The sequence below is a fragment of the Uranotaenia lowii genome, chromosome 3, assembly GCF_029784155.1.
Source record: "Uranotaenia lowii strain MFRU-FL chromosome 3, ASM2978415v1, whole genome shotgun sequence".
In the NCBI taxonomy this organism is placed as follows: Eukaryota; Metazoa; Arthropoda; class Insecta; order Diptera; family Culicidae; genus Uranotaenia; species Uranotaenia lowii.
This window is the reverse complement of record NC_073693.1, coordinates 351033173-351045458: the sequence shown is the minus strand read 5'-3', so window position 1 is coordinate 351045458 and position 12286 is coordinate 351033173. Positions and strand designations below refer to the sequence as shown.

Genomic DNA, 12286 nt, shown 5'->3' with positions numbered 1-12286 from the left:
AAAGCATAAACATAACTGAAGTTGATGCCTAAAATTAAAAGTTTAATAATAAATTGTCTTAGGAAAGAAAAAATTGGCACTTCAATTTATAAAATATATTAAAAAATAGATTTTTATTTAGTGGAATAAAAGGAAATTCAAAATTATGAACAAAAACACGTTAATAAAATGATCTGTTTTTAATTGAGCTTAACAATCCTAATTTAAAAAAAAAACATGCTTTTCGTTTTTAAACATAATATCGTTAAAACAACTTCAAAGAGGAAAAAAAAGAAATAAAAAATATGACTATGAACTGTAAGTTTTAATGTTTGAATTTTATGAATTAGAAGGTTTGAATTTTGCAATGAGATTAATATCTTGAAAAAATAAGGTTCAAAAGCAATTGTTTTCTGTGACAGAAATGTTGATTCAAGTTTTGTTTCAACAGCTTTTTTTTTTTAATCCATTGACATCTGTGAACATCTTTAAACAAAAATACTATTTTTCGTTTCCCGACCGATTCTTACAAAATTTATAGTTTTGGAAACCTCGTAATGTAACTCAATTTTGTTATTCAAATTTCAACTTATGAATATTTAGAAAGTGTTTCACATTTTTTCTTACCATATTTTTTAAAATATCACAGCGCTTATGAAGTTCCACCACTAGAATTTATATGAAATTGGTGAATATAAATTTATATACATACTCAAAATCCAGTGCAAAGTTGTATTTTAGTACAAGAAAATCTAATTTAATTGTAAACTGGCAAAAAGTTCGAAAAACAGCTTACTTTGAAAATTCCTCGAAAATTCAGTGTTTTGTATTATGACAATCTGAAACTTCAAAAATTTGCCAAATTACGTCAACTTTTCAATCCTTTTTTTCGTAATTTATTTGGTGTGATTTAAACAATGTTGACGATTAACTGATTGAAAAGTACGATCTGACATTTTTTGTGGTAATGATCTTTAAAAATAAAAAAAAAACTTTTATGTGCAACCAGGGCCGGATTAAGCCATCGGGGGGCTCGGGGCAATTTTTCTCGAGGGGCCCCTATGATTCGTTTTTTTTTCAATGCTATCCCAGAGAATACAAAAAAAAAAAATTTAAACGTGTAAAAGACCTGGAGATGTGTTCAATATATTCTCTTCAAATAGCCATGTTTTCGTTGCAGAAATTTGTTTCTGGTATCTTCAAATAAAAACTGGTCATTTATCAAGTGCAAACATTGCGGAAGAGTTTAGAAATTTCTCAATAATGAAGGTCTGATTGGAGCTTCCAAAGGCAAAACTTTATTCTTAATTTTTTTTATACTCTTATCACCAACTAAAATTCTCTGATTTAGAAAAAGGACCGAATAGATATTTTAAGTGTTTTGCATTTCATCAGAGGAATTTTCACCTTATGACAAATGGAAAGTTTTATGCAGATTTGAAACACAACACAACATAAAATTCAAAAATAAAATAAACAAAATAATTAAATTCAAATTCTATAGAGATACAGATATAAAAGTTGAAGAATTCAAAACTTCAAATTAGGTTATTTTCCCAACCACAACTCAATGTTTCATATCTAAATCATAATTTCAAATCAAGTTTTGAAAAACGAAATATTAATTTAATATAAAAAATGGAGATTTAAAGTTACAATCACAGCAGAAATTGCACCAAATGTATATTTCAATTTTATATCTTTGAAACACAAAAAGCGTTTTCATGAGATGTTTATGAATATGATTCTCATCAGATAAAAAAATATCAAATTGTTTTTCTAAATGTGACAAAAGTTTCATTCGATTCCCCCAAAGCCAAAAGGGTAGAAGTGAGAAAAAAACAGAATAGAGATTAAATGTTTAAAATACAGAATTAGTTATCATTGAAATCAAATCAGATAAGAAATCTAAATGAGTTAAGTACCTTAAATAAAGATTATAAGTTCTCAAAGTTCAGAAAAACCATAAAACTGAACTTCAATAACTGAAGAAACAACACAAGAATTGATAATCTCAATGAATTGAATTTGGAAAAATATAAGATGGAAAAAACAAAGAAATATTCATGTTAAGAGAATCACTCAATGATATTAGCAACTCAACTATGAGATAGTTTTGATGATAATTTGAGAATGATCATTTAAAAATGATTCAGGATATTAACTTCAGTAGGTGGGAAAATCTTGGTTAAATCAGTTGAAAATGTTTAAATACGAATTTTAAACCTTAGACAGAAACTGGAATGGAAATTCAATAAAGAAACTCAGTACTGTCGACTGGTGCAATTTACGCAACTACAGTTTTTTTTTATAGATTTTGTTTTCAAAAATAGGGAGCAAAAAGAATTTATCAACCAACGGTTATTTCAATAAAAATGATTGATAAGTGAAAAGTTTTAATAATACCCGGTATTAACCCGGATATTGCCCGGGTAAAAATCTGAGATGTTTTTCATGAAACTTCTCTGTACTCTCTTAGCACTGTGAGCCAGTTTTGACGAAATTAGCTGCTATTTAAGAGCAGTAACCATTACTTGGAAGGTTAACGTAAAAATAAACATTATAATTGTGCAAGACGTTTGTCTGGAATGAAAATGAGGAGATCCTGACGAATATCCTGACTGACATGTTTCGGTAAAAAAATGAAAATTTGAGGTATTTTTTCCTCATATTTTTTTTCGAATTCGGTTTACATTTTTTTTCCAGATTTTGAAAATTTTGAATTTCAATACCAAGATTTTGATGTTCTCAGCCCGAAAAATTCGGGAAAAATTCTTCATTGTACACCCTAAGGGCCCCTCTTAGTTTATGTGAGAGGAAAACTATTCTAGATATTAATTCACGGGGCCCCCTTTAGATGTTATTTTTATTATTTCAAGTTTTCATTCCGATTTTCTAGTTTTGATAACTTTTCATTTATTTGAAGAAATTTAGGTAGTATGAGTCATTTTAAAACTTTTTTTCCCTCGGGGGGCCCCCTTGAGCCGGGGGGCCCGGGGCAATTGCCCCTTTTGCCCCCCCTTTAATCCGGCCTAGTGTGCAACGTAAATCTTCTAGCATCAGCTTTGTTGGATACTTAGTGGAATTTTTTTGCTCTGCAGCATTACGTAGCTGATCTACGGTATTTTTCCCGAAGCATGTATTTTTGATGAATTTTTTTTTAGACTTTAAAAAACGGAAAACTGAGGTGTTGTAGGTGAAAAATGGCTGGACAACATGATTGAGTTACATTACGAGGTTATTCAGTCTATGAATTATATATCGGTTGAGAAACAAGCGGCTTTAAGCGAGGAGTTTCAATTTGTCACAAAGTCTGACAAGAAAGTTTTTTTCCTGGGCTTTCAGAGTGCGTCCATTAAAAAGAAATGATGCCAAATCAAAGATTTCAAGAAATCACATAGAAATAGTGTCACATTGACACTCAAGAGCAAATTAGGGTTAACTCGGCTTCTGGAAAGCTCTCTCTAATTTTTATTGAAATAATTTTTGCTAACCAAGTTTTTATTTCTTTTTTTTCTCACAAATCTTTTTTTTTACATCACTGCAGTTGTTAAATTGAGGTTTTATTTTTTTTATCATAGGATTTATCATATTTTGCCTGCAAGCTTTGTATTAAAATTTCTAACTCTTAACTTTTTACATCTCCCATAACTTTTTGTTGATGTTTTTGCTGCCAGAAATAGCAATAAAAATTTTGAATCATCAGAGATTTTCTGAAAGATCCAAAAAATATAACTTCTGATGAAAAATACTGCTTGATTCTTGCAGTACATTTCATGTGAACAATGCGCAAACCTAAATTGTACCTCAGAAAAGATAGTCGATGTTATGTAAAATTTTTGTTTTCAATTTTTTTTTTATTTTGAGCGTTTTTGACTGCTTATTTGATAGCAGTGAAACCGTAGGATGAGAATAAAAAATCTAAAAACTTTCTTTGCATAGGGAACGTATTGATTTATATAACTTTTGCAAAAACATTTCATGAAACTATTAAAAGCTCTAGCAAGCATAGTCTGCCATTTTTAAATACTTTTCAATGCATTCTGACTTTTTATTTTGAAATGGTTATTACTTTTTTCATGACATGTTTAGCTGCTTGTGATGTTAGCAAAAAATGAAGGTTAAGAATTTTTCAACATTTAAAAAAAAAGAAGCTTAAAAATAATCAAAACAAAAATCAAAGACCAACTTCATTTCAAGTTAATTTCCACTTTTGGGATGATTTTATGTGCAAAAATTTCTTCTTCCATACAAATTTCCATACAAAATTGAAACGCGATGCGTTAGCTCAGGAATCAACTATATCATCTCAAATTTTACACTGATGCTTGGTGACCCTAAAGGCATTGATAAAACATATGGGAGCAAAAAGCAATGTACACATATCAAACTTCGATATAGGGTTTCCTTTCTTTAAGTATCCACAAAAAGTCTTTGCGTAAGCAATAGCCATAGTAAGATAAAAAAAAATAAAAATACAAATTGAGTTCTTAGAAATTTATTCGAAATAAAATTTCCATCATTCAACTCACCTAAGCTGACAGCTTTAACGCCTCGCAGTGCCGGGTGCAGGAAAGCATTCGTCGATTCCACAAAAGCCAGCGTCTGAGCTTCGATGTCGGTAGTTGGCAGGGCTGGAAACGAAAGTAGAAGAGAGAAACGAACGCTGTAAAATTTCATAAATCATCTTCGAACCGAATGCTCCTTGAATGGAAGATAATTTCTAGATGATAATCCTGACCGAGAATCCCAAGAACGAAACCTCTAATTGATATTCTGGATGCACTCTCAAGCATTCCAAAGCATGGGAAGGAAAAGTTCCTATTCACAGAAGAGATATGTGAGCATCATAATGTCCCCAGGCCGTTATTAATTCCACAAATCCCTGGTCAGCCCTTTGGAAGCTCGGACTGAAATTTGATATTGATCATTGCACAACTCGTTGCAAAAACATCAGACCATCGTATAAACAGAGAGCTGATAAATATCCTACGTAGTAAATATGTGGTCGGTCGAGTTTTAAATCTCCCGCAATGAACCCGATAAGTCGTCACAACTTTTGGTCTCTGCCGGACTTCGTCCGGGTTGGATTTAAGTCAGGCAACATCTCGGTTCTCTGTCTTTTTGCTACATCCGGTCAGGGGTCAACATTTTACGATGTATTCCATAAATTCGAACTCCATCGTTACCGCTTTAGGATTCTGTTTTGGCCCTAAAAGGTGGTGCACCATCTCGAGTTGGGGAAGGCGAAGGAATGCACCCACAAAATCATCCCCCCTTACCCCGTTTGGATTCACTCTCCTACAGAAGCACCAGGAATCCGCAAAGCCAAAAGAAGGGGAAAATTTCCATTATCTCATAAAACTTACAACGTTATAATGTCATGTAGGACATAACTCAGCTCGCAAAATGAAGAAAGACACGGAACGAAAGTTGGTCCTCGGTTTCTGTGCGAATTCCTGCCTCAGGACGATAGGTGAATTGAGTCGAACATCTTGCTGCTAGAAGCCTCAGCATCAGTTAGCAGTCTCTTGGGGTAGGTTAGCCGAAAACATGCAAACGGACCTCCGGAAAATATGAAGTGATAAAATGCGGAAACAAACTATCTCTTTCGGGCGTCCCTTTCTAATTAGGAACTACCAAAAAAGCTCCACAGAACAGACGACGACTCCAAGTTGGTGACACATTCGGAAAAGGAACAGGGATGTGCTCATGACCTTAACCCTTCTCCCTTCTCCTGAAAGTAAACTCTTGTGAAAGAACCATCTCCTAAGTGGATCGGCTTAAGTAACTCATCCGGTATGCAAACTTCATCGAAATTCTCTGCCCTCCGGGCAGCAGCCCAGCCGATACCAACCAATAGTTGAATCTTTTCTGGAATCCGGAAGTCTTGGTTTTGCTGCTGCTTCCAGCGCTTTTGTTTGAGGACTGGAAGATGAAGTACCCTCTATTGACCTAAAGAAAGAGCTAGCTCTGCTAAGTTTACGTAAGCTTTACGTCTGAATTAATAAATGTTTATTTAAGATCCGATCCTAAATGGGACATTTCCGGGAATGGGCTATCAATTTTGGTTCTGAAATTTTGATGGTATCTGAATATGGAAGCTATTTGAAAACTTTGGTCGAATGTTGTTTCCATGGAATGTGCTTCAAACTTCAATAAAAATAAAACAAATACCTATGCGCGCCAAGTGTTGATAAAAATATGTTTTCAGAATTGATATTTCAAGTCGGAATGTTAATAAACTATTGTCCACTCTAATACCAAAATTTGAAAGTTTTTTTTTCATCGAGAGCATATTTTATTTTTCCTTTTAATCAAAATCTAATATTATTCCTGATCAAAACAAAAAAAAATGCAAGGATTTTAAAATTCAAGTTCAGATCTCCGAGAAGAAATTCATTATTTATTCCCTTTTAAACTATTAAAATCATTTGGAGAGTTTTTTTTGGAGAAAATTCAAAAAAATATGTTTGCATCACAATCCCGAATTTTTTTTTGAATTGTAAATAACGATAATTTTTTTCATGACATTGTTGATTGAGTTGTTTTTTTTTTAATGGTTGATAACAAAGGTAATATTAATATTGGGTTTTTAAGGACATAGTCGTTATTGAATATTTCATAATCAAATTTGAATTATATCAACCATCAATCATTTCAAGAACAAAACCTCATAGCTAAATGTCTAGAATAATGAATTCAATGTCAATAATTACTCATGAAAACCTTGATTATTATTTTGAACTAAGTTTGACGGTAAACAATGATTAAATTTCCTTTTTTTCCAAACTCTTGTTTTTTCGGTCGGTATCTGAAAAAAAGTTCAACGTTATAAGTATTTATTGATGGTTTATTACCATTATGTTTTAACATGTTTAAGCAAAATGTTCCAATTTTATATGGGAGAGTGGGGAATCATGGGCCACATTTTTTCGTTGATCCATAACTTCTTTATTATTTAAGATAAAATGAAAATAAAAAGTGGTATGGTTTTCTACATTTTCAAGGTATCACAAGGTATTTTTTCTAAATTTTAATAAGTTATTTTCCCAAAATTCTGACTGTTTTAAAAAAAGCTACATTTTTTGAATTTAAAAAAATGGTGGGGAATCGTGGGCCACTAAATGCAAATTGACCAAATAACATGCAAAGTTTATGAGTTGACCTAAAACTGTGATTTCGTAATTCATTTCGTTATTTTTAAGCAAAATCAGATGATAAAATAAAATAGAGAGCTGTGTATGATCGAATAGATTCCAAAACCTGGCTCGCGAACGTTTTGGCAAAATTCCTTGTATAGATGGACAAAATATTTTTCATAACTCTTCATTTGGCATAAGAAAACTTTACAGATAGGAAAAACGTATTTTAAGTTCTGAATGTGTATAAAAACATAAAAATATAGGTGGTAAAGTCTGCTTCATTTAATATTGGAACAAATTCTTTTGCTCATTGTGGCGCTCCTAGTGGACGGATTTGGAAACTTTTTTCACCCACGTGTCGGGAAAATCATTACCTTTCACCATGTATTTATGTCATAACACCAAACGATAGCATTTTGTAAACAACCGCCATGGAAGCCGAACGGAGAGATCAAATTGTGCACAGTTTTCTTGAAAATCCATTGTTGTCGGCATCGAAGCTAGCTAAACAGCTTAAAATGCCCAGAAATACCGTATGGCGTGTTATCAAGCAGTACAAGGAAACATTGACGACGGCTCGGAAGCCGCATTCGAAGCGTCGGAGTGGAACTGTCGACCGGAAACTGCGTGGGAAAGTCATCAAGGCCGTCAAGAGGAATCCCAATCTTTCAGACCGCGATTTGGCCAATAAGTTCCAGGCCGCTCACAGTACGGTGCGACGAATTCGTCTCCGGGAAGGAATAAGGTCATTCCGAGCCAGCAAACAGCCAAATCGGACGCTGAAGCAGAACAATCTGGCCAGAATCCGTGCTCGAAAGCTGTACGACCAAGTGCTGACCAAGTTCGACGGATGTATTCTGATGGACGATGAGACCTACGTGGAGGTGGACTTTGGGCAAATCCCAGGTCAAAAATTTTATTTGGTGACGACTCGGGGGGATGTACCTGCAAAATTTAAGTTCGTGTTTGCGGATAAATTCGCCCGCAAGTACATGATTTGGCAGGGGATATGCAGTTGTGGACAGAAAACCAAAGTCTTTCTCACTGACAAGACAATGACATCAGAAGTCTACAAAACAGAGTGCCTACAGAAACGGATTCTGCCGTTTATTCGTGCCCACGACCGTCCAGTAATGTTTTGGCCGGACCTCGCAAGCTGCCATTACAGCAAAACGGTTATGGAATGGTACGCAACGAACGGGGTCAGCGTAATACCGAAGGACCTCAACCCCCCAAACTGCCCCCAGTTCCGGCCGATAGAGAAATACTGGGCAATCACGAAGCGGAGGCTTAAGGCAAAGGGAAAACTTGTTAGGAACATGACTCAAATGAAGAACTGGTGGAATCAAATCGCCAAAACGGTGGACGAAAAGGGTGTGCGCCGCCTAATGTGCCGTATTACGGGAAAAGTACGAGAATTTCTTCGAAACAGCAATGAATAATTTTTTTAATTTTTTTTATGAAAGAGTAAAGAAAATGCTACATTTGTATGAAAAACAAATTATGAATTCGTTAATAAATGACTGAACTACACGCAATTGTTTGTGTTCCAATATTAAATGAAGCAGACTTTATAAAATGTGTGGCCCATGATTCCCTATGCTAGATCAAGACAAAACTAAGATCATAAGTGTATGAGCTTATGTTTGTTATGAACTTTAGGTTCCCCATCGATGCAATTAGCGGGTGTATTTTTAATTATGAAAGTGAATTTTTCTAACTTTTTTTAGCTTGATAAATTAAAGAAGCATATGATGCGTATTTAAGTCAACAACATATAGAAATATATGCTCACGAAAAGCGACGACGATGACAGTGGGTCGAGATTTTTATCTCAGCACACATCTGAGATATCAAAAGTGGCCCACGTTTCCCCATGGCCCACGATACCCCACTCTCCCCTACAATAAAAAACGCGTAGTTTATTAAGAGAAAATCCATTTTCAAAATATTCATTCAAAATATTTTGATTCAAAATTTATTGATAATGCATTGAAACATTTAGCTGAGAGGTTAATTGTATTTATTTTGTTGCGCATAACCAGATATGACAAAATATGTATATACAAATAATAGTTGCGATCACTTCTTTAGTCATGTAATTTCAATAATGGTCAAAGGTAATTAATTTTTGTTTCTAAGAAGGTTTTTTATTGCCAATTTCAAAGCACAGTGGGAAAATTTTGCTCCTTTGTCCCAAATCATTCAAAAACCGCATGATTTAGGCTTAAAATCTTACTTTTAAAATATGATTTTTTCAATCTAAATTTAAAGTCGGTTTCGGCCAGAATTATTTGTTTGCGGAATAATTTCACTCAAAATTGGCCGAAGCAAATAACAAATTTTTTTTATTGTCACCCTCTTGCTCCTTCTATTTTTGCAAAAATTAAAGGTAATTTTTTTATAGAAAAGTTTTATAAATTCTTTGAAAAAACAGTTGGAAGGGTGAAAGTTAATCTGAAAAAGAAAGGAATTGGATCATCCTTTGATTCGATATTTTCTCAAATTTTCGATCTTAATTTTTTTTCGTTTTTGTGCAATGCATATTGTTAACATTAACAAATATATTGCATACATAAAAATTCATTTTCATGATTTCAGCTTGAAGAATATTTTAAAGTATGTTATACCCCTAAATGTATGCAGCACAATGTATCAACAACCCCAAAATTACTGCAATTGGTGTTTTCATACGTTATGGCCATTCTGGCATCACAAATTCATCCAAAATAACGAATTTTCTTACGATTTTATTAGATTTTTATTGAAAACAAAATTTGTGGTAAGTTTCTACACTTTCTAAGAAGGGTGAAATCGCATTTTTTAGAAATTTAAAAATACTGAAGGAATCAATAGCACTGATTTACGAAATGTAAAAAAAAATCGTGAAATTTATTGACCTGCTTTTATTTTGTTCATTTGAAATCGGGGGATTAATCCCAAAATTAAATTCGAAAAAATCTAAATGAAACAGTTCTCACAGAAATCCCGTAAAAAATTAAATTTGTCAACAAAAAAGTAGCGGACTAATTAGCGATTATCGATTTAACGTCAGACACTAGAAAAAAGCATGTATCAGCATTCTTCCTTTATTGATTATTTGTGGTGACGTTTGTCTATCTGCTTGTAAAAAAGTTTGGTGAAAAAATAAATGAAAACGATAATTATCTAACAAAAACGGAGCAGACAAATCAGCGATTAGCGCTTCAATGCCGAACACTGCAATTTGATGTCCCGTAAACTTCAAAACTTTCGATGCATATGCTGAATGGTTATCAGACAGGCCCGTAGGAAGAATTGGGGAGGGGGGAAAGGTTTTATAATGACAATTTTTTTTCCAAAACCCTTTTGCTTGAAAATTGTATACATAAAGAATAGTAAAAAAAATGGTACTAAAAGTATCTCATTATTTGGGTTAAAGTTCATTCATTAAAAATCATTACAGTAGTTTTAAAATTTTATCACTGTTCGAATACTGGTTAAACTCACGCTCGATTTTATCACGATTATTGTTTCGATTTTATGACGTTGTTTTTGGAAATCATTCAGAAATCATTTACCGTTTTTCGATTTTAGTTTTAAGTTTCGCCAAATTCACGGTTCTACCATTATCACGGTGAATTAAGCATGATAATTTCGAAAAACTACTGTACTTTCAAAAATACGGCTTTCAGCTTTAAAAACTAAATTTGAAAAAATCTTTTTGGGGCTTTAAATCAGATTTATTGTCAACCCTGGTTAACATTCAGATTTAAGTTAAAATAATGTTATCTACAATATAAATAATATAAAAAACAATCCATTAAAATATATTTCCAGGTGAGTTTTCGTCAACCTTTTATTAAGTCATATTTTATCAATCAACAATGAGCTTTCATAAACAATTCATTTCATTGTTTAAATCCTATAAAAAAAATAAATTTTGAATTTGATTTTTCACAGAACGCAATCTTAAAAATGAAACCAGATCTTATATTTAAGTGGTTTTCACTAGTTTTGTGGTTTTTTTTGAAATTTTGAGTTTTAATTTCGAATCTGAATTTTGCATTTAGAACCTGAATAGGTATTCGGAAATCCTGATTTGAAATCGATTTCTGAAAATTAATTCCCAACAATCATTCCCGATAATTTTTATCAGAATCTCTTAACCGGAAATCTCTTTTTTCAATTATTTATTTGTAATTAAATTAGTGAATCTGAATCAAAATTCCGATTGATGACTATTCAATCCTGGATCACGTTTATGAAACTTTTTTAATATTCAGCTCTGCAGAAAAATTTAAAGAAAAATTTCAAACCAAAATCTTCAAAATGATTTATTATTTTAATTTTTTTCCAATATTCCGGAATTATGAATTTTGAACATGGTTAATGATTCAATTTTTTTTTTCAAATGCATAATTCAAATCGGCCAACGCTGAACTGAATAACAATAATATTAAACTGGATACAGATTCCACAATTTGATCACATGCAACCAATTTTGATTAAAAAAAATTAAAACCAGAACATTGGAATGAATCGTATCTAAGCTTTCCAGATATTCTGCCGAACTTATCCGGACCTTGCATCCATTTTTCTATGATTCTGCAAATAAAGCAAAAACATTCAGTCAAAACCCGGGCAATCGGACAACCTTAGTGAGTCTAATCTAATTGAAAGTTCGATATTCGGGACTTAAAATTCATGTACCAACTGCTTTTGTGAATAACTAAGACGTGAATCGTGAGACGTGGAACGTTAAACGATAAAAATAAGATATGAGACGTCAGATGAGAGAGGCGAGTTGTGAGATCAGAAGATGAGCTGCGCAATGAGATGTGAAACGAAAGTGTTGAATCGTACTAAGGTTGGGAATTAAACTAGAAAAATGAGGCTCGTGATTTAAGCCATGAGCTATGAGAAAGTGATCCAAAAAGTTGAACGTTTGCCTAAGAAGGTGAGACATGTTATGATGATATGAGATGTAAGACTTGAGAAGTGAGATGATATGGAGCCCTCAGAGCCAAAAGGGTATGAGTGCTAAAATAATCGATTTGAGTTATTAATGTCAAACGAGTCTTCATATTTCAAATCAAATTAGGTGAATTTTTCAGATTATAAGAATTTTTTTAAATGGTTTTTCTTTGAAAAGGAAAATATAAATTTTCGAAAATATATGT

The 12286-nt window shown here is 32.8% G+C and overlaps 1 protein-coding gene across 2 annotated transcripts in view; it reads right to left on the bottom strand.

Moving 5' to 3' along the window:
- LOC129751179 (KH domain-containing, RNA-binding, signal transduction-associated protein 2) overlaps positions 1-12286 on the bottom strand; it is a 312313-nt gene that overhangs the window by 35432 nt on the left and 264595 nt on the right. For both annotated transcript variants that reach the window (XM_055746533.1, XM_055746532.1), the window contains exon 8: positions 4512-4613. In XM_055746533.1, coding sequence (XP_055602508.1) covers positions 4512-4613 — 102 coding nt within the window. The remainder of the gene's footprint in view (positions 1-4511; positions 4614-12286) is intronic.